General features: G+C 39.3%; 1 protein-coding gene across 4 annotated transcripts in view; it reads right to left on the bottom strand.

Annotated features, from left to right (window-relative positions):
• TMEM94 (transmembrane protein 94) overlaps positions 1–27,651 on the bottom strand; it is a 79,719-nt gene that overhangs the window by 38,856 nt on the left and 13,212 nt on the right. For all 4 annotated transcript variants that reach the window (XM_007439786.4, XM_025174147.2, XM_025174148.2 and 1 more), the window contains exons 3-10: positions 9,822–9,941; positions 8,598–8,725; positions 6,215–6,351; positions 3,943–4,145; positions 3,155–3,306; positions 2,701–2,803; positions 1,203–1,289; positions 377–493 (exon numbers count right to left, since the gene is read on the bottom strand). In XM_007439786.4, the coding sequence (XP_007439848.1) occupies positions 377–493; positions 1,203–1,289; positions 2,701–2,803; positions 3,155–3,306; positions 3,943–4,145; positions 6,215–6,351; positions 8,598–8,725; positions 9,822–9,941 (1,047 nt within the window). The remainder of the gene's footprint in view (positions 1–376; positions 494–1,202; positions 1,290–2,700; positions 2,804–3,154; positions 3,307–3,942; positions 4,146–6,214; positions 6,352–8,597; positions 8,726–9,821; positions 9,942–27,651) is intronic.

Raw genomic sequence — 27,651 nt, 5'->3', positions numbered from 1 at the left:
TAAGAATCAAAAGGCCACTGCAAGCTAAAATAGAGGGTACACAAACTTACCAACTACCTGCTACAGAAGCTTCTGGAGATCCTGGTCTCAAAAGAGTTGAGAACTGCAACCAGCAGATTGTCTATCAAGTCTTCTGATCATTCCCATTTTGTTAATTCTCACAGCCCAATCCAGTTCCAGTTTTGCCCCTCCCTCCCTTTGACTGCTCCCTCAGGAATACCTCCAGTTTCAAAGATTTACAAAGAAAAAGCAGGGAAAGGGAAAGAAGGAGCACAGCATCTCCCTCTCTCAGGATTAAACGGTGTTTGTGAATTCCCATCCAGAGATCTCTTTGCCCAGTCCATCCTCCCACCACTCTTTACTGTTGAATACCTACCAAGGATGTGGGGGAAGCTTTGCTCATCTGGGCTAGGACCCTGGCTTCGCCAAAGGCTGTGGCAAGGATCCATAGGACTGGAAACAGGAGTGGGAGGATAGGCAAGACACCATTAACCTGTAACGCCATTCCAAGTCACAGTGAGTACAACCACCTTGCATAGCTAAAGATGTAGTACCTCCCCAGAAATTCACAGATGACCAAATGCTCATAAAGACATTATTTAGATGTCCAAGAAGCATCCTATATGTATCCTATAAATACATATACAGAAAACATAAACATGAATAAAGGAAAAATGCAAGAAAAGGTAAATACAGGCAGAATCTCAAGAGCCTTAAACCCCATTATATATCTCCATGAAAGACTTATCCATGTTTACTTGTACATCAGCAGAACTAGAATCACAAACTGGGGCTGGCAATAGGCCCAAGGTGTCATTGTTTCCTGAAGCTGGAATCTCAGGACATAATATAAAGGTATTGAACTTGCTTCTCAGGAAGGCCTGGACAGACGTTATATTGCCTTCCCTTGAATGCCCTCTTTCTGCTCCCCCCCCCCAAATCAGGAGTCAAAAATCAGAATGCAAAATAGAGGCAAAGTATGTTCTGCTTCCTCCAAAGTTCTTCAACGAGTCGAACGGCTGCATTCTGCACTAGCTGAAATGCCAATCTCACTTTGAAGTGCATCGCTAATGAGCAGAGATTAATAGTGGGGCCTAACACATACAAAAGTATGACCATCACATAAGTATTTAATAGTACCCTTTTTTGATAAATGAGAACCAAAACCAGTTTGGGGAAAATAAGAGCACAGATTTCTTCACCTGAAGCTGAAGAAACATGTACTGCCAAGAGACTCTTCTATCAGCCAGGAAAAAAAACCGCATGGCATTGGTGATCAGGAAGCCAAGCTGCCATTTAAGAAAAGGAAACAACATTCAGTTGTCAGACTCCCACCCATCCATATCAAGCATAATTATTCTTTGAAAGATTACACAGTGCCCAGATTTGGATGAACCAAAGAAACTAGAGCACCCATTACACAGATAGATTGATTCATTTTATTTGCCATTGGTTTAAACACAGAGATGACACTGAGCCTGAGAATGCAGGTTTTGCCATTTTCATTACATGTATTAAGTTGACAAGAAATGTTCTGAAAAACAGTGCTCGAGGCAATGAGCACTTAAAAATGCCAAACATCAATGTAATTAAGATGCATCAGTAAAACTAAGGAAACCGCATTTGCCAGTTAAAACCTGCTTCAGCAAACAAGTTAGCTTGAATTCCAAATACTTCTGTGGATACAAGTCCTTTTGTCCTCCAGCACAGATAAGGGCTGGGCTGGTTCTCTTGGGAGCAGCTGCTGAAAAGACCCTGTGCTGGAATGATTCCCAAACAGTCTCCAATGATAGCGTGACAGACAGAAGGATCTCTCATCTAGACCTTACATTTCAAGCAAGCTTATATGTCATTTTCCAAATAAAAAGTTTTAAATTGTGCTTGGAAAGGACCAGTAGCCACTGAAGTTATTTTCCCTGGAACAGGTCTCCATCAATATTTTAGCTGAGGTTTGCAAACATGTTTTAAAAGCAGGCTTACACAGACCATATTACGGTAGTCCAAACAAGAGGTCCCTATGTCAGGCACTGCTGTGTCCAGATCAGACATCTTAAAGAATGGACACTATGGATGTATTGGCATTAGCTGTGCTCATGTATTCCTATCTTCCTTCAAAACTTGGATACTCAGTACACCCATCTTGGCTAGTGAGACCGAGAGGGAAACAGATGGGCCACCTTAGGGTTTAGTCAAGATATCTCCTCTTCTGTGTTGGTCTATGACTGTAACAATTCATTCTCTCTTCTCTCTCTCTCTCTCTGTCCCCCTTCTGCTCCATCAATTTTGTCTAGTTTTCTTCTGTACACAAACAAAATATTTCCTCCTATTTCTACAAATGAATACTCAAGACTTGCAAACATTAATCAAGGATCTATTACAGGGGTTCCCAACCTGGGGTGCCTGCACCCCAGTGGGTACAAGATGGAATGTCAGGAGGTGCGACAAAGAGTGGCTTATGTCCCTTAGGGACGAGTCACGGGTCATCAGCCACCAGCTGCCAGTGTGCCTTTAGTACCACATCTTCAGATGTGATATTACTTTTTTGTAGAGGGTGTGAACGTTAATCAAACATTTCCTAGGGGTGTGGGGCATAGAAAAGGTTGGGAACCATTGATCTATTAGAAGTGATGAAAACCGTCACTGATCCAACTTGACTAGACCCAAACCGAAGAGCTGCTTCTTACAACTAATCAGACATACCAGAACAACAGGAACAGCAAACTTCAGCATCACTGACTGTACTGTGAATCTCTCATTATCTAGAGCAGTCACAGGCCGGGATAAACCCATGTCTAAACATAATCTGAAACAAACAAACAAAAAGCCACTGAGGATCTTACAGTGTCAATAACGTATTACCTTTTTATGACACATGCCAACTCTGTACTCAGCAAACTTCTGTTACGCTTTGCGAAAAGAGCAGTATCCAAGAATCAAGAATCAAATTGTCAGATGATAATACAGAGTTGATGGAATTGGACGGGATAAACATTTTGTAAATAAAAAAATAAATATGTACTATAAGCATAACCCTTAATGACTATGGTGCATTCATGTGGCAGAGTTCTGACAGACTACATATCATTCTGCCACAAAACAGACCAGAAATACCAGTAAAATACTATCCGAGACTTGGGAGCAGACGTGAACTTACCGAACATTGTCAATCACTGGTGTTTTTGTGACACGAAAGAGTCGAAACATCTGAGGGTTCTGGGGTCCTTTCTTCAGCTCCCCACTGGGGGAGGGTGGGGGAGAAAAGGGAGGAAACAGATCTCCTGGCTCTAAGACAATATGTTCATCATCCTGTTAGAAAAAGATGAAGCAGTTTCTCAAAAGCTACTAACAAACAGGCAACTGAAAGATCTTACTGAAAGTTCAGGCTTCTTTAAGCAACTAACAGCAATTCATCTTATTTTACTAATACATAAAATGTACTGTTGCTTGGCTGACACAATAGTTCTTTATAGCATTATTATTTGAACCCTGGTTTTTTACTCACAGAACCTTCAAGGCAGCTGACAATAACAAATTAACCATACTTCTTAAAAAATAAAGAGATAAATGCACAATTAATTTAACTTAAATTGAAAAGACCTGGCCCAGCTGAAAGGCAATGGCAAGCATTTGTTATTGTTTTAAATCTGTTCTTCCCATTACAGAAGGAAGTCATTTTGTCACAAGCTCTATAAGCTGATGTTTTCTGAAATATTCTGTTTCCATTTTTAAAAGAAATGTCTAATTGGGGCCCAGTTAGGAGGAAATTTAAGGACATTCCTAATACTCATGTTTATATAGAAAAACATTAAACACTTTGAATCAAAAGAAACCCAGAATCAGACTTGGACATTCCAGGTTTGAGTTTCAGCACAGATTATTGTCTTTTACTGATACATCAGTACTTCTTATCATCCTTGCATCAAGAAGAAAAAATTGAGTTACCTTAATCCCTCTAAGAGAGGTGAAGGATTCCTGTCCTGGCCTCAGAGCAACAATATCACCTTCTACCAACAAGCTGACTGGGAGGTTGACAAGGTGGCCATCTCTATAGGCCCAGTGGAGTGACCAGGATGGGGCAAAGGGCATGTGAAGGTCAGGGTACATGGTGTTTGTCCAGATAAGTTCTTTACTATCTTTTAAAGCATCTGAAAGATCAGATTAACAGAAAATGGTTATTAAACAAGCAGCAATGGTAGAAAAATAAAGATATCAAACTGATATATCATTGTTATATAAATACTGACTAAAGTAACAGGAAAAGTATTCCAGGAGGGAGGGAGGGAGGGAGGAGGAAATGTATAGGCAACACCAGAAGACTACCAGAAAATTAGAGCAAATAGATTATGAGTCTCCTTCCTTGCCTCTCTCTTGAAAAAAATGTCATTCAAGGTAAACAACACATATTGGCAGTCCGCTGCTGCAAATCATGTCCAGACTTCTCTTTCCAATGTTGTATAAATAATTCTTTTGGCCACCCTCCATGCATGAAGGGATTATTTGATGAGGTCCCATCCACTCAGGTCATACTCTAAACATTGAGCCAGATTTCAGATGCAGCAGGAATTTATTCTGAGTTCATCTTAAGGTCAAATTAAGCATGGCATCGATGGCATATGTCCATTTAACATACATGGTTTTCAGTATTTGCCTAGCAGTCTTCAAAGCCTAACTTTATCCTTCCAGTCACAGTATTACTTAACAAAACCCTCCTGGATCTGTTGGCATCCATGCCATTTTAGAGAAACTATATTCGTCTCAACCATGGCAAGCAGGGGTTATGCTCTCCCCATTTTCTGTTTCTCAATTACTCATTCTCCAGCATCTCTTACTCACACCTCCTAAAGCATGCATTTTAACGGCATCAGTGCAATTCATTACTTTAGTTCATGCTGCAAATAATCTGCTTGGTCTTCCTACAGATCTTGCAATCTGTAGCAGCAGTCCTTTTAGCTTTCTCTGTAGTGCACCAAAAGCCTCCACATTTGGATAGCTCTGGCAAGCAATATGTTTGTTCACAGGAGAAAGTACTGGGTGGAGTGGGGATGGAGGGAAATAAGGGAACAAAGACAGCAGCAGTGATCTGGCCAAGAGTCCTTATCAAGCTTCATGTGTTTTAAGATTATCCTCAGCCCATCAATATGAGACATTCTTCTCTATAGTGGCAGCCTGACTTCAGAATATCCGGCCACAGGAAGTATGCTTGCTGCCAATGCTGCATTATTTTTGGCGCTAGGTTAAAATGTATTTATTTGCCCAAGCATTTTAAATTTCAAGCTTATATGTTATTTGGTTTAAATACTTTTTATGCTTCTCACTGTTACAGTCTTAGACAGCTCTTGATGCTTAGCCTTTATTTCCATTTCTGTAGCACTTAATATCTGATATTGGGGCATATGACCCCAAATACTTTTTTCTGAATGAAGACACCCTTTACAAGCGTATAGAATAAAAAAGCAAAAAGTATTTCCTTCACTGTCTTAGAATGTAATTTACAGGATACTATGGCAACACTACTGTGACTGGAATCAGAAAAAACAGAGGATACCTCCATATATATTTGTGTGTGTGTGTGTATGGTTTATATGGCCACCCATCTCACAACTATCTCTGATGAGATGCTGTCAGAAGAGGGAGAACGAAATCTAACCAAATGCCTGGTTCAAATCTGTCATGAAAACATCAGAAAGATGGAAGGGGGGAAAGACTGTGGCAATGCTGGAACACAAAGACAAAGGAAGAAAGTAGAGGAACATCACTCTTGGACATGGTTACTATATGAATGTTCTGGAGAATTATCTACTGCTAATTAAGAATAGATTATTTTTCAGACAAAAAAAATCAGAGAGCCTGCATGGTGTCGGACTATTAGTAAGGAGATCCAAGTTCTAGTTCCCACTTACAGCAGCTCTCTAGATGTCTGTGGGCCAGTCTCTCTCTCTCTCTCTCTCTCTCTCTCAGCCTAATAAACTACCTCACAGGGTTGTTCTTGTGGAGAAAAAATGGGAGGAAGGAACATTATGTACATGTCATGAGCTCCTGAATGAAAAGTGGGACATAAATCTAATAAATAACAAATAATAAAATAAATGGCAAAGGCTCTAAGATCTGCTTTTGGAAAATCTATATAAGATAACAAAAAGAATGGAGATGGAGGAGGAGGAGGAGGAGGAGGAGGAGGAAGAGGAGGAGGAGGAGGAGGAGGAGGTGGTCTTACCATTTATTCTGCTGATGATTTTCCGAAGTCTCCTCTCAACTTCCCAGCGTTTCATCCTCTCTTGCCGTCCAATCACAAAAAGGTCAAGTAGCACCAGGAAGAACAGTGCCAAGGCATTTACGATTTCTGAACCTTCACTGTTTAAAGCAAACACTGGACGTTCTAAGTAGCTGAATGAACTATGGCCAGACACAGAGCAGGTTTGATTCCTACCTATAAATGCCAACAGGAGTCAGCAAGGAAGACTCTGCTGTTAGCCCAAGAAGGATTTACACCTCCTTTTCGTTCAAATCATGCAACCATAGCAGGAAAGTAAGTGAGATTATAAGACATAAACAATAGATTTCTCTTCAGTTCTCTCAGGGCTAGCCAACCATTAGAGAAAGGCATTTGTCTCAGTCAGCTGTTCATAAAAGGATGGGAGGTAACAGAGTTGTATGTGCATCCCATTGCTTGCTAACAGCAATAAAACAAAATTAAACTGCCAGTCTGACTGACTTCTGAGTACCTTATCTTTTACTATTTTACCCTTCACTTCAAGCCACAAAGCATCTTGGGCTGGTGCTGCTCAGGTTCCTGGAAACTGAGAAGGCCTGGGGGAAGCCCATATAGCTAGCAGCCCTAATGATGGCTCTGTATCTCGGCTATAATAGGCATATGATCACAAATGCTTCACAATGAGTCTCACAGCCTTTCTCAACCAGGGCAGCCCCTACATTGGTGGACTGCATCTTCTAGTGTTCTCCAGCCACCACAAGAATTCTGGAAGTTGAAGTCCACGTGTCTGGACAGAGTCCTGATTAGATAAAACTGATGTTATACATCCTTTGTTCAGCTTGGCTACATTGAAAAACCCTGCCTTATAAAACATATGAGGCTTATGAAGATGACTCTGCCTTCTTCCACAACTCTCTTGCTTATTCTTCCCTTTTCTTTTTCACATGTTTTCTCCAACTCACCTTAAATAGAACTACGGTAACAGTGATTACCCTAGCAAAGAGATTCTTAGTGCATCTTTCAGGGAGCTATCAGCTGACAAGTGACTTTCATGCAATTTATAAAGTTCTTCAAAGGAAATAATATGAGATTTTTGGTTCTTTAAAGAATAAAGCTGCCCAGCAATTTAACAACATGTTTGCTAATCTGAGGGGAAAAAACCAGCAACACTATAGAGATTCTCCACATGTATTAAATTTTTCAAATCTCTGGGTTGCAAAATCCTTCTCAAATTCTTTGATGAATCTGGATCAACAAAGACACCATATATTTAAAAGGTGGAATTTTAGTGCGGGGCTGGGCCACTTATGGTTCTCCAGATGTTGCTGAATATCAAATCTCATTAGTTCCAAGTTGCATGGATAAAAGTCAGACATGATGGGAATTCTCATTCAACAGCAAGGAGAGGGCTAGGGGTGCCCCTCCTCTGTCCTAAGCTGACACGCAAATTGTTTGTGAGTTATGCTCTGATCTGCAGTTTAACAATATGGGCAATGTGTAAAAGTATTCTCCTGAGGTGCATTTAAATATGTAAATCAGCTTCAATCATGTGGCTCATAATCTAACTCTACATGGCAGAGCTCTCAAAGCCAGGTAGGCTCCTTATTATAGTTCTGGATTTGATGAAATTCATCAGCTAAAACAGCTTTAGTCCTTTGGCTGCAGCACTAGGAAAAGTCATGACTGTCAATATTTCTTTGAATAAGCATTTTAAAAGGGACATAAGATTCTTTCAAGGCTAGGCATTGGTGGCCCCAGGACTCTGTACCAAACTAAATGTCCACCCATGATTTTGAAGCAAGCTGAAAACATTCTCCATAGCAGTCTGTCAAAAATACTTGGGTGAGTTTCATAAGCATGAAGGCAGCCAACAAAGGGGAATAAAGTATGACGTCTTAAGAGTGATTAGGCAGTTGCACAGCCATATCACCAATCCTGCTAACTTTCAGCCAATAATCACTTGGTCTCCTATGAATCCACCCACATGCTTAAATCTTAACAGTTTTTATTCCATGTCCAACCATTGGTGCAAGGCAAAAGCAAGAGTTTTGGGGTAGATGTTGGGTTCATACTGTGGAAAATGTAAAATATATACGATAATGATATAAATAAATAATTTCCTTTGAAGAATCCATTATAACTTTAACACACACACACACACACTCACACTCTTCCTATTGTCACCAGATCAAGGTATTATTATTATAATGTGTTTTCAACCTGCCTGGAAATGTTCATGGGTTTGATAATGATCCAGGCTGAATTTGTGTGAATTTTAAATTATGATTATGCAAAAAAGAAAAAAAAACAGGTTTATGGTTTTCCATAGAATATCAGCAGTTTTCCAATATGAACTGAAGGGTAAGAAAATTCATAGATACTTTACCTTCCTTGTGGCTGGCTCCCATAGCAGCAGAATAGTAGCAGCATAGTTAAAAGCATCAGGGATGCCCCTGGCCAGTGAAAACAGGAACAACGGTTGCCATGATGTAGGAAACTGGCCTTCCATACTTCCTACAAAAGGACAAGCATAAGGAAAATGGCTACATTCACAATTGGAAACTAGACTTTATTATCTGACTGCCAAGAGCAAGAGAACAATAGTGAAAATAATTTTCACTGGACAGCAAGGATTGTACATACAAGATTCTTGTCATCCATATTCCATACTTGATTGATAGATAGATGGATGGATGGATGTTCATGAACCCTATCTACAAAGAATGCCTAGTTCTTTGTTATGGCCTCTCAACAATAAGAAAGATCATGGAAAACTGTCACCCTGGAATTATTACTTTTCCTTCCCTGAACAGTAAAGGTTACTAGCAACCAACAATAAATCCAGAAATGGCTCTAACCATAAAAAAAGTCATTCCAAATCGAAGCTTGACATTCAATTTTCCCCTAGACCCCATGGTGGCCTAACCCTCATCCCAGCTGCCCCCTACTGCTGAAATCAAGTTTTTCACTTCCCTGAACACCAAAAATCACTCGCAATCAAAAAATAAATTGAGAACTGCCTTTAAGCACAGAAAGTTATCCTCAAATCCACACATTTAGATTAAAGGTAGACAAGCCATATATAAGGAGTAGTGACAGGGGAGTAGTGACAGGGGAGGAAGGTGGGCCTCTTGTGTCAGGGTACCCACCAACCTGGTAATGTTCATATTCTTTCCCAACTACTGCCAGTTTCCTTCAGCTTCAGAGGACTGAATTTGAATGCTGATTGCCCACAGGCAAAATGGACTGGAAACTAACTGTCATATTCCAATGTTTGGTAATGGTTTGTGTTTTTACCTTGAGCTTATTGAGTTGATTTTTTAACCTGACATCTTTTATCGTTTTTCCCAATTCTTTTATATATATGTTTCTGTTTTTATGCTTGGTAGCAGCCCAGAGTTATCTGAATAAGATGGGTGGCCATATAAATTTCTATAATTAATTAATTAATTAATTAATTAATTAATTAACAACCTTGCTTTCCTATGTGGACTAGAATAAGTACACTTGTTCAAAGTTTAAGCTTTTGCCTAAAATGCACATGTTCTTAAAAGAAATATAAAAGCATGCAAAACTAAGAGAGATAACTTCACAAAGTTGCAATGCTTACCTTCCATGAAATCACTTTCTTCCTTTCCTTCTGATGTCCTTCCAGCAGTGTTGATAGCTGGTCTCTCAGAATAGTTAGGGCTTTTGTTGTGGTCAGACCCAAATTTGCAGTCATTTCATCCTGAACAGCAAAAGGCAAATCTAATATTTCTTCACAATCTTTGCTACCAAGTTATGTGTCATCTTCTCAACCAAGTTAGGTATATTTAGCAGTTACCTGTCTCCTCAAAGAACTGATGTATCCTTGTCCATGATAATACTGTATCTTTCAAAACACAAGCAGTACCGCAGCTTAGACTCTCTATTCTCTTTTTTTTCCCCTATGGTTATTCACTTTTCAAAGTATTAGGAAAGGGGGAAATTTCCTACTTTTCTTCCTATTTATTCCTAAACTGTACTTCAAGCTTTCTATCTTGATCCCTGATTTCATCTCAGTAACAATGCCACCCCATCCAAATTAATGAGATTTCATCTTTCAGTGTCTTGTAGTGCATTTGATTTATGTTAACCTCATTATTTATATAAATCAAACATTATGCCAATTTTCAAAGCAGGCCAACAGATTCCTTAACATTCTAGGGAGATGCTCTAGCATAGCAGAAAAAAGAATACAAGGTAGTCTAACAAATCCAATATACTGTCTATTATCAGACTTCATTTGTCTCACATGAGAGAAACGTTCCACATATCTGGGGGACATGAGGTTGGTGAAAGCCACATTAGAAAATTCTCCTCTATAAACTCAATTTGAACAGGAGCTGCCAAGAAGCATTTCATTACAGGCTGAATGGTTAAGCTTCCCAGCAGTTCATGCCCATTTTCAAGACCTGGAGAGAAGACTGCATTTTGAATAGTCTACTTCTGAAACTAAAGTATCTTGAATGTGGATAATTTCCAATAATAGATAAATCCTGCTTGATCCATACATCATGGTAAATGTTAATATCAGTTTGGAGCATTCTGATATAGAAACCCTGTTCAAGGGGCAGAATATAGTTTGAAAACCATATCATGCTAAGATAAAAATAAACAAGTGCTGTAAGATTATGACTTAGTATTATATGCAGGGCTAAAATAAAGGTAAACCCTGGAGCTATGACAACTATGAAGGTGTTCGTCATGTCCCTGGTCCCCAGAAGATATATCTTTGAACTGATCTAGAGAAGACAGAGTTGCCAAGGACAGACCCAGACAACTGCTGAAGAAGGAGTATCTCAGACAATCAATATTCTTGTAGAAAAGGTTGGCTTTGACCAGCAAGCCAAACCATTTGAGGCTGCTGTCTCTTCTTCTTGCTCTGCCTTGTTCTTTTTTAGGAGTATGAAAATGCAAATCCCTCTGCAGTAAAAATGGACATGTAATAAAACAAGAAATTCTCATAGCACACAGGCACGATACTGCGTATCTGGCAGAACTAAGAATAAAGCCTGATGCAATATTCCTATTTGGCTAGCTCTAGGACTTAAATGATTGCTCCCTTCTTTTTTTAGAAGACAACCAGACTGCATCAACATTAAGGCAGATAAACATCATTCCCCTGGATTTACAATAAACGCAAAAAGAAAATGCAGGTAATGTTCCTAGCAGTCCCTTTTTGGGAATAGGACTTCCACAGGCAACAAAGGACTATAAGATCCTTGGGTCCACTCAGTTATATTCAGGCTTTAGCAAAGATTGTCTTGCATGGAGTTTCAATAACTCGCCTACCAGAAAGTAGCTATGAAACAAGATCCTTAAGTGGAGGCCACCAAGTCACATTACTAACATTCAGGTATAATGAATGGCTATAGGATGGTAATGTTTTTGATTCCAAGATTCTCTATCTCTTTTGCCATGCAATGCTTATCCAACAGCTCCAGGAGTAATTTCTTCTTGCATATTTTTTAAGTTAAATCTTTTACATCTTCTTCCTACAGTACAAGAATTATGACTCAAAGCATGCACATCAAGGCAAACTGTGCTTCTTCGCTCATTAGACTAATCACCTCTATATATTGTATAACTCCACTATTTCTCTATACTGTTCTGAACATGTAAAAATATTGCAAAAATCTCTTTCCCATGCATATGATTTTGGCTTCTGTGCATAACATGGGACATAGTTAATGCCAGTGTACAGGCCTTCCAATTTCCCAAACATGGGAATTTATGACAAATGGATATAAGAAACTGGAGCTGCCACAAATCTCTCAGATTTTCAGTCTGGAGAGTGCAGAAGTGACAGACTGTCTGATTATAATCATCAATAAAGGCAGATGACTTGTTTCCACTCTCATCTGGCAGTAAAAGGGCAACATCAGGATACTTCAGTTAGTTTTCTCTGTTACTGGGGTCAAACACTGTAGAAATTAGTGAAAGTTGGGTCTTTTAATTCAAGGGAAATTACCAAGTCCTGATGAGCATAATCTGGCTACTCTTCACTGTCAGTTAGTTTCTATTGACCTGGTTAACATATCATACAAAGATATGGTTTGTTAACTAGAAATAAGTCATAATTGGCTGGGTTTATTTTAATTTATTTTAATTTATCATGGCACTAAATGATAAACCATGGTTTATAAACCCCAGTGTCTGAGTTCACACAGGACATTAAACCAACACAGATATATAGCATTTGTGGTCTTCTGGCTGAGAGATCAGTACCGCCTAGAGGGCCATCAGTTCCGCCTCTCCACAGCACTCCCTATCTCTATACAGTAAACTACTTGAACAAGAAACTGAGGGGGCCCAAAGTGCAAATATGAACAATGACTTTGAAGTTGTTTGAGTTTTTTTTTCCTACAACGTTTCTACCTCAATTTGATTTCCCTCTTCAGACCATGAAAACATGTACTCTGACCTCCCATGCTTACTTTCTCCTTCTCACATATTTAAGATGCAGGCACAACAAATTAATAATGTAAAGAGACCTAACTCTTACACACACACAGAGTTTGTGTTTACATTGGCTAACTATACAATTATACAATTAATCCATTTTCTGGGTTCACACAAGATACTGAATCATAAACTATCCAACCCAATGGGTTCACACAACCCATTAAGCACAAAAAAACCCTAACCTAGTAAAAACTAACTTATAGGCTGTGCAAATATATCTACTAGGTCTTTCACTGACCTGATTTAGTGGTTGTGCAAATCTAGCTGTAGAATACCTGCTGAAATAAAGTAATAAGTCCATAATTTGTCACAGCAGTCTATGAAAAAAGGTATTGTAGCCCTAATTTATTACTGTTTAGTGCTTTGATTCAGAAATAATTCCCCAGAGTCTGACTAAAGCAGCAACCCTCTGCTGAAGAAAAATAGAAAACAGCAGGAATTATAATAGAAAAGCAAAGTGGCAAAACTGTTCAAGACTGGTTCCAACATAAATCCAGCAAGTTAGAAAGAAAATGCTGAGTAGGACAATGCAATTGTGTTCCTAGCACTGGTGCCTACTGTCTAGTCTGTGTTTGTTTTCCAACATGGGAAGCAATCAATCATAGCTCAGCATTTGCCTCCTTCGCTTAACTGATGGGTCAAGATTAAATTATTAAATTTAGATTACAACCCTGACCCCAAATCTAAAGAAATATGTGGCTGAGAGAAAACAGACAACTGGCACCTACAGACTACACCCCAAAACAAAGCAACTGCAACCCATAATACTGTATGTGAAAATGCCATCTTATTCTATCAAGATACTATTGAAGACCACCTATGTATACATTGGCAGTGGTACAGGCTAATCAAGGAATTAGCAGGATGGTGCACAGACAAGTCGCTCTCATCCTGCCATCTGACTTTCTACCCCACATAGCAGCTCTGCGAAATTCCACTGCCCCAAAACAGGGGATGGTGGGAGTTCCTGCCCCAGCAGCCTTTCAGGATAGTTCCCAACTTCAGTGTAATAGGATGAGGTAAAGTTTTATTGGCTAAGCATAGCTAAGAAAGAAAGAATGAGAAAATGATAAACAGGCAGTGCAAGGGCACTTAAAGGAAAGAAGCACAGCAGAAAGAAATTTCATTTTTATCCTTTCTTAGCTTCCATTCATTCATTCATTCATTCATTCATTCATTCATTCATTCATTCATTCATTCATTCTGGTGTCTTCAAGTCAGTTTTTGATTCCTGGCAACTGCCTGGACTAGTCCCTGCAATTTTCTCAGCAATGTTTTTCAGAAGTGGCTTGCCATTGCCTCCTTCCTAGGGCTGAGAGAAAGTGACTGGCCCAAGGTTACCCAGCTAGCTTTGTGCCTGAGGGGGGACTAGAACTCACCATCTCCCGGTTTCTAGCCTGGAGCCTTAACCACTACACCAAACTGGCTCCCTTTCCATACCGGTGCACTCCAAAGGTCAGATATTTACATTATAAGGGCAAGGGGGGAAATAGAAAAGGAAGCTTATCTTAGTAGTGAAAGGGAGAGAAGAAAAGAAAAGGATAACAAGTAAACCTGATTGGCATTAACCATTTTTTATAAGAACCCCAACCCTAACTGTTGTTAGTATCAGCATGCAAGAGAACAGACAGGGAAAGACAGCCCATGTAGTCCTATGGCCGATTGTGATTGTTAACCAGTGTAACAAAGTATGAGAATTATTATATAATAATTAAATTACTATATGGTTTAGTCACCTTTGAAAATCTAAAGGAAGCTATCATTCCATAGCTAAAGTTTGTCTCAAGTTTATAATTTTTAAGAGGTCAACATACCTCCATATTTGCCCAATCAAGCTGGCAACATAAAGAATAGCTTATATGGCCATTTCTGATTATTTGCATCCCTCCAACACAGAGTGTCGTTTAACACTGCTTTATGGCCTATAAATCCAAGATATAGGTTTAGACCCCTCTACAGCAAGATACAGAAGGAGGAATTATTTCGACAAAAACTCCACACACACATACACACAAACACACTGATGCCAGTTATATAACTATTGGGAGACATCCAAAATAGTCCGAGTCTTCTTCACTGTAGAAGCAGATGTGTGTCACATTCCCCCTCAACTCCAGGCATTCAGGGAAATCTTTTGATAACTAATTAAGTCTGAAGACAGTGTTTTAGCTTGGTGAGTTGGGAGAAGTATTATTTTGTTTAAAACCATTGGTGTTAATGTTTTAGACCAGTGGTTCTCAATGTGGGCCCTATGGCCATGCCATATTTCTAAGGGGCACAGTAAGTTTCTGAGAGGTCCACCTAAATTTAACTGCTGGGTGTATGATCAATTTGTCATAATCCTCACATCTCATTCTCTGTGCTAATTTCAACAGCATAAATACTGACAATTATTATAGTTTACAATAAATATGTATCAGCTAACAGTGAACGTGATGGGGTCACCAGAGATAAATGAGGCTAAGGGGGGCATGAGCAAAAAAAGGTTGAGAACCCCTTATTTAGACAATAACTATATATTGTATGGCACAGTGATTAAAATATTGATCATGGATCTCCCCAATTCACATCACTTGATTTGGAGGTCAACGGGTGATTCTGGCTGGTTACTCTCTCTCAACCAAATCAAACTCACAGCTCAGGGAAATCCACAAAAGAACACAGTTTAATTCTGTCCTTAAGAGAGTGTATGGATCATAGAAGAAGCCCTGCTCAAGCAACCAAGTTTCTGGAACAAGCTGCAAAGACAAAATGAGAGGACATACTTGTCTCTGGTAAGGAGGGTCCTCTGGCTTCCAGGTCACTGCCTAAATGCTCTCTGGAATGGCAGTCCCTTTAACATTTGGTCATTCTAACTTAGCAATACAAAGCAGACCTACAGATCCTACAGAGGGTTGAGTTAAATTGTCTCCAGTGGTCATGACTCCTGCTACAAATACATCTCCTTTTTTCTGGATAACCACATTTTTGAGGGTGTACAAAAACAGAAAGCCAGATGCCAATAGCCAGGATAAGCCTTGTGCTATCAGTAACCTAAATCTTTCTTCATTTTAGACTACCGAGAGAAGAAACACTCCTTCGGGCAACCGTGTGCTGCACAGCCTCCCTACTCTATCCCTCTGGTCCTCTTTGCCCCGGCATATCACCCTAGGGCTGGATCACAACACAACTAACACATGCCATGGGGACAGGTGCTTGTGTTTTGCTTTTAAGACATATTGCATAATGTGACATTAAAGCAAATATTCTTCTCCATATTTCCCTAACTTTGAAGGATGACATGGGCACTGTTGGGAATTACATACACTTCTACCACTGCTGAATGTAATCCTAGATTTATTAATCTGCAAGGATGGATCATTGCCATATTTGCTTCCCCTGAATAGAGCTGGCAAAGCTCCCAATTCAAGAAATTTGGTATACACCATCCTTGCTACTTTAAAATATAGTCTTAACCCAAATCCATGCATTCCAGTACAAAATAATATTCAACGCTGCAGTGCATGACCATCAGAAGAAATAGGCAAATCTTAATCACTGAATAGGAAGAGGAATTCCTTTTAACTCAAAACACGACAGATTTATGTACTGCATTTAGTGCTGATATCATGCACGTAACAGAACGACATCCAGAAGAAAGCAATCCTATCCCTAATCAGATGTCAATTATCATTTAGGACAGCTCACCTGTGCTAAGGGTTCTCTCACATGTTCTCTCCCTCTCTCTCTCTCTCTCTCTCTCTCTCACACACACACACACACACACACACAATCCTTGGAAGCATATTAGTAACTCAGGAAGCGATCCAGGAATTTTTGGGGTGGGGGAGGGAGCCATCTTGAATTAAAATGTTAGATAAGGGGAAAAAAAGAAGACAAAAAGGTAAACTTACTTTGCCACTTTTGGCTTGCTGGGACATCCACAGATCTGGCTGTTTAAAAAGCATCTGGGCTAAGATTGCGGCACACCACCTGGAACCTTGAAAAGCAACTTCCAATGCTGCTACCCACAGAGAAGCAGAGAGCAAGAGAGAGAGAGAGAGAGAGAGAGTGCGCAGAGCACAGCGCTGCAGAGAAAGAGAGAGAGGAACAGCAGAGTGAAGCACCAAGCCACTGATTAATTCAGCCTGTTGCCAGTCACGCTGCTGTATGCTGGATACAGAATAAGAAGGGGAGGAATGAGAAGAGGAAGATGGAGAAGTTCTTTCCCATCGGGGGCAGAAGGATGCATTCCAAGCCAAATAATCCCATGAACTCCCTAGGTAGGGATACAATAATGCTGAGAACCAGGTCATACGTTTAGAGCTGATGAAGGCTCAGCTCTGGTCACAGTGGTAGAGATAGTAGAGCTAGTCTAAAAAGGGAGAAATCAACCTTAGGAGCTGAGAAGGATTGTGAATGTTCATATGAATTGAAACCATACATTTATAAATCAAACTCCTCAAGCGACAGGCTGTGTATTTCTCAAGCCAATTACTTCTATACCACTGAAAAGGTCTAGAGGACCCTCAATTTGCTGACCTCTGTAGGTATTTAGTGCTATCTACTGAGCATCCTCTTGCTCTCAGCAGGACTTCCCAGCAGTAAACCGGATGGGAAACAGCTCTCCTCCACCACCAAGCATCAAATATTCATAACATCTCAAGAGGAGACACCAGAAGAAAATGCAGTACAGGTTATTAATAACCTGATTGTTCTGTGGCTTGCCACTTACTAAGATATGGGTGGCAACAACAATGCAGGGGACAAGAGAAGGACACGGGGCTAATAAGCATAATACTATACTCAAGTAGCAAAAAAGGAGAAAAAAAAGTCAGGCCAATTCAAGCTACATCCTGTTCAAGGGACTGTACCGCACATCTCCTCTTATGGGGTGGGGATGTTAAAAGTTAACATGTTAGCCCTACTCAAAAATTGCTTGAATGATTAATCAACTTCAATGATTTGAGTATAGCATTGGTTATGCTGAATGAAGATCACCTACTTTTTCAGCAACCTCTAGATGACTTTTCCTTATCCAACTACAAGCACCTCTCCAGCATGCATAGTCTAGCATTCTGACTGGTTGTCTCCAATATTCTTGCCCACTTGAAAAAAGCAGCGGGTTTGCAGTGGTTTTCAATATAAAGTTCTTTCGTGAAATAAGCAACACTTTACTGCTGAGAGCCAATGGGATCTCCTATCCCCTGGGTCTCTCTGGTAACCCTTCTATATCTTCCACTAGTCTGGTTTGCTCAGGCCGGGAAAGCTCTTTCAATCAGAGACCTCTTCTCTCTTCTCCCAATCCTTCTCTTCTAGTGCTGGGATAGATAATCTTCTTGCCCCAAAGTTTCACACAAAATGATGCACTATGTGCTGCTGAGAGTCACAGTAATTTTGGCTCAATCCTGAGGAAAGCCGTGGCAATTTAAAGTGTTGCAGATTGGCGATAGGTTGGCATTCCTTAGAGCTTTTGGGCAGGGATTACTGCAACCTATACAGAAAATCAAACTACTTTCCTTCCCATTAATGAATCAAAGTATTATATGTATTTTATAAGGCTGTGCACATTGGAGAATGATCTGGAAGAAGGAATGCAAACTGCATGAGAGCATAGCACCTCTCTACTAAAATATGTACATCTTTTCAAGGCTTCTGCCTAAGTCTTTAATGTGATTCTTAAAGCAGCCATGTCTTTTTTTCAGGCTGTAAAGTATCATGATGGTTATGCAGAAGAGAAAACGAAAAATACTTTACCTCCTTATAACATAGCACAATAAATGAACCAGAACTTGGGAGATCCAAATCAAATTCAGCCATGAAACTAACAGGAAGACTGCAGGCAGTCCCTATCTTTAGCTTACTTTATAGGGTTGTCATATAAATATAATGGGAGGAGCAGAATACAACATGGACAATTGCCTTCCCCAATCTGGTAGCCTCCAGAATCAGTGAACTGAAACTTCCAGAATTCCCAGCCAGCACAGCCCCTGGCTGGGTTTTCTGGAAGCTGTAGTCTCACCATATCTGGAAAGCATCAGCTTAATGAAGCAAAAGGAAGAGTGTGTTGATATGTAATAAATAAATAAAAGGAGGAAGCTACAATCCTACTACGATCTTACTAATGCTGGAAGATAGCAACAAAGGGACCTGTCCTTTCTGTTCAACACGTCAACGCACTCCTCGTCAAATCTGTGCACACGGTAGAAAGTCAAGCAACATAAAATTAAGTTCTCCCCAAATGATAATAAATTTAGGCACCATAAAACTTGCGACGAATCCTACACAAGCTTGCTGCCTCGGTTTAACTGCAACAGAGAGGGTTCCTCAAGGAGCCTTCTGCCTGGGACAGCGGGCAGGTGGTCCTTTCCCAGCCTTGCAGCCAACTTGCTCCAGATCGGGCCCAGCTAGAGACACACCAGGCAGGACCCCAGAGCTTCTCGCACATGAAGGAGTCAGGCCACAGCCCTGCTCTGTACTGAGAAGTGGCTCCTGACAGACTCCCTTAGCCTGCCTCCCTCCTCCCTGTAAAAAGGTTTGATATTTGTTGAGTTTTGAGCTGCATAAACTCCATGATCACTGTTAACTTTATAAAAATTTCCATTTAAAATTTTTTTTTAAAAAAATCTTTCATTACAGTATCAAATTCCCCCCCCCATATTGATTGTAATTATCAGTTATCAAAGACTAGCGAGTTTATATTATAATCTGTAAATACATATGCATGGGACCAGTTTGGTATAATGGTTAAGGTGTTAGATGAGAAACCAGGAGACAGTGAGTTTTAGTCCTGCCTGGGGCACAAAACCAGCTGGGTGACCTTCATAGAATCACAGGGTTGGAAGGGACCTTGGGCCAATCTCTCTCTTTCAGCCTTAGGAAAAAGGCAAGGAGAAACCACTTTTGAAAAATGTTGCCAAGAAAACTGCAGGGGACAGTTGCCAAGAGTCAAAAAAAACCTTAAAGCCACAACTTTTAAGCGTGTATATGACATACTATTATACTTTCTAGTTTATATACTTTAGCTAAGAAATATGTCAACATTTTAACATGTTGCTATTACATGTATTTGCTATTTATTCATATACTGTACTCATATCACGGCACACAAATTTGTACTTTGGGAAAAGCTGCACAGAAAAGCTTTGGGAAAAGCTACACTACCTTTGTTATTTCTATTAGTGTTTTCACTAATAGGAGTCTTGTCCTGTTCTGCACTCAGCATATCAGAAATTAGAGGGAACATTGGCCTTGGGTAAGAATGAGCAAGGAAGAACACAGCGAGCACAATACTATGACCATAATAAGCATTATCTCCAAAGAAGTATAAAAAGATCTATTATAGGAGAGCAGGTTTTTCCCCCATACTGACAAGGAGAGACAATGTGAACTTCACCACTAGCAAACCACAGCACTTTTCAGAATCATCCAACCATTCCTGTGGTAAAATAACAGCAAGGACAGGCTTTCAGTCACTATGACGGCTGGGTGATGATGCAAAGACTTGTAAGTCACTAGTGGGGAAATGGCCTACAGCTGAATGGCAGGACACACATTTTCAAAGGATAAACATCTCAAATTCAGGGAACTGCTGATTAAAACAGGCTTTCTGGACTTTGGGCCCTTAGATGCTACTGGATGTTGTAGCCAACTACTAGGGATTAAGTAGTCCCAAACCATAGGAGCATTAAGGTTGGATGAAAACATCCCCAGGCTTGGAAAAATACTCTTTGCTTGAGAGGCTGAAGATGTTGGTGGTTAAAGAGAGTAATCACACATCTTGACTCCACATCAGGCCACTCTTTGGATAAGGCAAATTGTGGATGGCAAAGAAGCCACAACCAAGAAAGTACACGGTTGTGTAGCCTCCCAGAGTTGCACCCAACTTGGAGGAGATTTCACTTACCATTATTTCAGGGATTAAAATGCCAGCATATATAATTCTAGGGGTAAAGCTCAAGAAAAGCAGAGAGCATCTGCGGTGCTGATTACAAAAAGAGCCCAGTGGGGAAGGAAGGGGAGGGGAAGGAAAGAGAGGCAGCATCTTTCTCCAGGGCATTGTGTTTCCTAGACGACCCACACTCTTGAGCTGCACAAAGGAACACAATGTCTTGCACAGCACAGCTCTCCCTCCACAACCTCCCAGCAACACCATCCCCCTTTTCCTTAACACCATTCCTAGGAAGTCGCTGGGCTGCTGAAGCACAGTTATTGGGAGATGGGGTTGCCCAAGGAAAAGGGGGAGCAGTCTTGCAGCCATCTGGCCTGGGAAACTTTCAGTCCCAAACACAGTAGTTCAGTGAGCTCTCAGCTCTCCAGGGAAACACTCCATGGCAAATTGTTCTGCAGCTGCTCTCTCATCACAATTTTGAATGGCTGCATGGCAGTCCCTCGAGGGATGGAATTAGGGGATGCTTTTACATGTTTCTGCTTAACAGAATAGGGCACCTTAAGTCTGAAACGGTAGGACAGGCCTCCTTCATGGGATTTGGCAATCACCTTAACAGAACTGCTGTCTACATTGGCTGAACTTTTCCCTTGATAAATAAATGGGAATAAATATTCACCTTAACTTAGAAACGTTTACATTCTGTTTACTATTTAATGGATATGCGATATGTACAGATAGTTTGTAAACCCTTTTTGTTTTTGTTTGGGTTTTTTTTTTTTCCTTTTGAGGACTTGCATATTGCTTTTTCTTGTGGTTTTTTACATGCTTTTCTTGGTTTTTTCCCCCATGTGTGTATTTTTTTTATAAAACTTATTACAAAAACATTTTTTTTATAAAAATAACTTTTCCCTTGATAAAAAGCCCAGATTCTAACTGAAGACAACACAAAAGCATTCTAGATGCTAATAGGAGGATCCTTAACAAGCACAATGTCTACTTGTTTCTGATAAACATGTCAATCCAGAAGGAAAACTGGTATTTCTCAAATAAGAATTATCCCAAGGGAGCAGAGGGACAGGGTGGGGGTAGGGGTACGCACCAGTGATTAAAAGAAAAAATGAAAGGAAGAGATGCTTGAAGCACTCAAGCCTTTTCATCTACATCAGGGTTCTTCAACCTTGGCGACTTGAAGATGTGTGGAATTCAGCGCTGGGGAATTCTGGGAGTTGAAGTCCACACATCTTCAAGTCGCCAAGGTTGAGGAACCCCGATCTACATCTTGTTCCCACTGTAAGCAGCATATAAAGAAAGGCTGGAATTCTAACAAAGGGCACCAAATCCGGGGTTGCCTTTGTTCATGACAAAATATTCTGGTGTACAATTATCACAGAGATTCTGTTTGCAGCTGCACTGGCAGTCCATAAAGCACAGCAAATTTATCACACTGGAAGCAACAGGCCAGGAAAAAACCAGAAGACAGCAGAACTGCAGAACCTAGAAAAGAGAGGCAGAACTGCAGCTGATAAAACCTAGTAAAAGCAACAGGAGAGGTTGGGCAATAGGCCATAATATGGTTTGTTTTATTTTGGTTTCGTCTAATTTCTGAACCTGGCTACAGCAGATCCTTCATCAAATGATTACTATGGTTTACCCATGTATGAATCCAACTTTAGTGAAACAGAAGGAGTGCTCCAAAGAAACCACAAGAAGAATGTAATCTGGTCTTTGTTTATTGCAAGAAAACACGTTTAATTAAAGCCGTGTGGATACCCCACCCCCAATCCCCTTAATGTTCCCACTCGGTCATTTCCCATCTAAACAATATTATTGCCCAGAAGAAGTCCTGCAGAACAGGAGGGCAAGACTCATATTAGTGAAAACACTAACAGAAATAACAAAGGTAGTGTAAGTTCAGGAATTCATGGGTTTTAACGATCCTTTTCAACATTTATAAATTTACAATGTATGGAACCAAGAATGGATCAACCTGTTTTTCCTCCACCCCTTACATGCTGGCTCAAAATCCTAAGATATGGTTCTCTGATTATAACCATGCTACATAATGATAAATATAACTATTTTGCACAGTTACTTATTACTTTTATAAATCACAGCTTCTGCCTACTAGACCACTAAGCTTATGTACAGCAAACAGTAAAGAAAACATAAAACCAAAGAAGAGAATAGCTAACACATTCACTAAATGGGTACTTTGTTTTGTATATGTAAAGGAAATATATTCACAGGGCTTAATTTAGATGGACAATAGCTGAATTAAACCACAAAAAAACATGTGTCATTTGACCAAGCAGGGAACAGGAGGAGATGCAGAAAATTAATACTGCTAGAGAGAAGTAAGGGGTTGTGGAAAAAGACCTCACAGCAAAATTATGTATATATAAATGGGCATTACTTACTATCCAAGGGTTATAAAATATTGTACATAGGCCTGCATAATGTATAATTTATCAAGCCTAAACACGGACAGTTATAACAAACCATGCTATAGAAACTGATTATAATTCAACTTGAAAACTGAAAACACACAGATGGTGCAAAAATTGAAATTTACCCATCCCTAGGCAGAAGCAAGTATTTACTTTGCTGATTTTATCATCCTTTGCAGACTTTAACAAAAGTTCATTATGTATACAACATTTAGGCTGAGTTTAAACATCATGCTATATAAAGCTACAGTTGTTTATGTTTTAGCATGTTGCATGAACCCAATTAACTGTCAGCTGTGGTTAATGGTTGCATGAACCCAATTAACTGTGTTTTTTTCAACAAACCATTATTAAGGAAACAATCACAATATGCAAATCCAGCCAATGAACTACTACCTTGGCAGCTGCCATAAAGACAATCTTATTTCCTCTTGATAGATTATTTGATCTCTGAGAAAATGTCATTATCCAGAACCACTGTCGGGAACATGGGGAACTAACAAAATTCTGCAATATCAAAATTGAACTAGAAAATAGAATTTGCTACGTAGCCTTGCTTGTGCATATCCCACAAAGATACTCATTTTGCCAGTATTAGATTATTTCAATGTATTCAGAGAAGGGGGGTAGGGGGAGAGAATGGTTAGAAAATAAGTCTACTAAACTGGATTTCAGAGATACCTGGACAATCACTTAGGGTATTTGCTCTCTGATGCTTGAACGAGATGCCAGGCAATTTAGTATCTAATAAATGCTGAATCTCATCCTTCACTGGCAATTAAATTCTATGAATAATAGGGACTAGAAATCAAATTTCCTACATTTCAGACTCTGGGCTTTACTACAAAGCAGTTACACAGAGCAGAACTCATGAACCTCAGCAATATTGCCTACACATGTTGTTTTAAACAATCAACCCATCAATACCTCTAAAAAAGTAACTTTGAAGTTTTCAAATACACTTAAAATACATGTTGCGCACTGTCTTCAGAGGTTATCCTACATCTGCAGTTAAAACTCAACTGCTAGAAATGAACTATTTGTCCTCAATCTTTTGGACACTTACCCCTTAAAAGGCAAAAGGGATTCAGATCATGTTTGCACAGAGTTTACTTGTACTGTCGAAGGCTTTCAAGGCCAGCATACGATGGTTGGTGTGGGTCTTCCGGGCTGTGTGGCTGTGTTCTGGAAGTTTTGTTTCCTAACGTTTCGCCAGCATCTGTGACCGGCATCTTCAGAGGGCAGGAGCACAGACAGGAGCGGTTCTCTCTGTGCCCAGGGGACACAGGGGGACATGCTGGGCACAGAGAGAACTGCTCCTGCCTGTGCTCCTGCACTCTGAAGCTGCTGGTCACAGGTGCTAGGGAAACATTAGGAAACAAAGCTTCCAGAACACGGCCACACAGCCCAGAAGACCCACACCAGCCATTTACTTGTACTGTTTTATAATTCAGTGAAGGTTTGAATATTGAACCTTTTTTTTTTCTGAAGAAAAAAAATAGCACTCAGATTGAAAACTAGAACATCAAGGATTGTCAAGAGCCCTCTGCCCACATATGGAAGAAAAAAAGCCTCCATACAAAAAGCTATTTTGATAAAGAACATTCAATCCAATGTGTCTCAACTGTAATCTGAAGCCGTCAGCCCAGATACATGCCTACCATCTGAAGTAAAGCTTTATTTGCCCAACGATGTGTTCAGTTTTAGTAAAAACTAATATTTTACCAAGGCTTAATTTTTTATTTCAAATTATTCCAATAAGAATGGAGTACAACATATTAAATTAGTGGCAGAGACAAATAACTAAGTTTATATGATCAAACAAAAGATCAAGGATTAAACTTAATATTTTACAAGGTGTGAAAGAACGATTGGATTGGCAGCACCAAGTTTTAAACTGCAGATTTATGGCTGATTTACTTTTACTGAAGCCTACTGACTCCCAGGTGGTTTGCGTAAATATCTTTGGCTGAATTCCAACAGAAATGCATAACTTGGAAGATATAATTCAATGATAAACACTGTATTAAAAATATGGGATCCCTTCAATATTAAATATTTGTCATGAAAAGAAAAATGCATCAATAGATAGTAACTCATATAGTTTGCAAGACCTAATCCTTAATAAACAAAAATGAAAACTTTCAAGATTCTTTCTTCAGAATGGTCAGAATCACCTCACTAGTTTCAATATCTTCAAATGAGTAATACAGTCCAAAAAGAATTATAAAAACAAGGACTTAGAGGCTTGATTGAATTAGAAAAACTTATTAAAACTTGGAACATCTCCTGGGGTTTATTTACAAGTTGCTGTTGAAATATGATTCAGAAACTGAACTAGTTAGACTGTTCGATTAAATGTTTACAGAATCTAAACAGGACAACTGATATGCAACAATGGGAATATCAATGGAAAATAATTATAAATGTATCTTGAACATCACAGAAGAAACTGATGCAAGATGTTTTACCACTGGTATGTTATTCCAGTGCTGACTGCCAAAACAGATACAGGTAGACCTCATTTAGCAACCACACCTGGGACTGGCAACTTGGTCATTAAGCGAAGTAGTTGCCAAGTGAAACCATGACTGTGCTTATGATCTTACTTCAGCTTTCCTTTGTTTTACAGACCTGCAAAGGTTGTAAATGTGAGGATTGGTCACAAAGTTACTTTTTCATCACTGTTGTAACTGCAAATGATCACTGTATGAGGCAGTCATTAAACAAGGACTACCTATAATTTATTTTCTGAAAACATTTGGAAGTACAGCAATTCAGTTAGATCACTTTTTCATATTCCAATAAAAGAGAATATTTGATGGCAATTTCTGAAAGATGATTTATTATAGAATAAAACAAATCTTAAATTTAGTATTTCTTTCATATTTGGTTCATCTTTCATCTTTTCATCAATTCATCTTTCATATTTGGTGGCAATGTCTGAAAGATGATTTATTATAGAACGAAACAAATCTTAAATTTAAGATTCTCTTTCCTGTCAGCTATTTTTCTGTTAAACATCAGCAAAATTTATATTTCTACAAAATATATGGAGATAGCTCTGTATATGATGATGATTACGATATTTTATGTGACTTATTGGGAATCATAGAGAATTTCCTCTTCAGAAGAATACAAGCTAATCTGTGACAGTATGAATTAATGTCAATAATAATTTCATATTTGAAAAATAAGTCTGATACAGAATTTAATTCACCTTGGAAACCATTCATAGGCTATAATTCTAAATATGGATTTGTACTGCATTGAAAGTTTGGGTTTCTCTTAACATAAAGCTTTAAAATATTAGTCTTGCATGACTTGATAGAAGGATAGAACATTTTAGCTGAGATTGAAACTCTTCTTAATTGTTTATTCTGGCTTATGAATATCATTATACTGGCTACCTTTGTTAATTACTGACTTGATTTTAAAATGGCTTTGATCACTTATACGTAGCACTGATTTAACATTACTTCAACATTTTTGTTTTATACTGTAAATTTCTTTCTATCTTCTTTCTGCTTTGCTTATTTCTTTTCTGCTGATTCCTCCTAGGGTTCAAATATGTATTAAAAGAAAAAAGAAAAAGAAAGAAACAATAGTTTCAGTTCAAAGAAAAAGGGAAGAGAGATGAGGAAGGTCAGACGGCACATTACACAAGAAAAGCAGAAAAAGCAACAAGCAGCCTGTCTGTATTTGAGACAACAGCTGTATGACAGCGTGGTGGCAAAGCTGGAATGGTGAAGACTGGATTCCGCTAACCGGGTCACAAGTCAGTGGTATGCACAGTCATACAGTGTTAATTAGCCAGGATTTTAAAATAACTGAATGAACTAAGAATCATGATTGATATCTCTGCAGATGTAGCTATTAACTAGATCTGCACGGAGTAATGTTAAACAATGAGTTTAAAATCCAAATTTAGACACGCTAAAAGCAATTATACAAAATACTTTCATATTTTATGCAGCAAAGAAGCTCCTTTAATGCCCAGAGGGAGTCCTACTCCTAGCAGAATCTGAAAGTGTCTGCACTCGGAATGCTTACCAACAGACATTTGTCATTCAGAAATGCCATTTATGTTGGGGAAGCACAATTACTAATGAAAACTGTCATCAATAACTTGAATGACCACATGTGTGCTTGTTCTCTGAACAGATTTGCCTCATATTATGCAGTAGCAAAAAAGGTTTCTATTTCAGTCAATTTACAAACATGCATGACATGACTGAACTCATAAAAACATTTCTTCAAGGAGCAGTAATTACATCTCCTACTGATCAGTATTAAAGTCAGTCACCGAACTGTTATTGGCCAGCTTTGTTAACTTCACTGGAATGTAGCTCCTGGGGCTGTTTAATTAGAACAAAAGAACTGCATAATTCAATGGCACATGTATTTATGATTCAGGGGGAAAGCATACCTTCCTGGAATTCCCCTAGTCCTCATGATCTCAAATTAAAAATCATGCAACTATGACTTATGCATATATCAATTAACATAATGGAGAGCCACATCAGATACAAATTCTGAGCTCATATGAAGGGCAAAACATCCCAGGGAGAGATGTATGAATGGCCCTGGGATAACCAGATCAATTTGTTACTAGAACAAAGGCTTTTACCTTA

The sequence above is a fragment of the Python bivittatus genome, unplaced genomic scaffold (genome assembly GCF_059951505.1).
Source record: "Python bivittatus isolate LINGU-HERP-01145 unplaced genomic scaffold, Pbiv_v1 ctg000080_np1212, whole genome shotgun sequence".
NCBI lineage: Eukaryota > Metazoa > Chordata > Lepidosauria > Squamata > Pythonidae > Python > Python bivittatus.
This window is presented reverse-complemented; position numbering and strand designations above follow the sequence as displayed.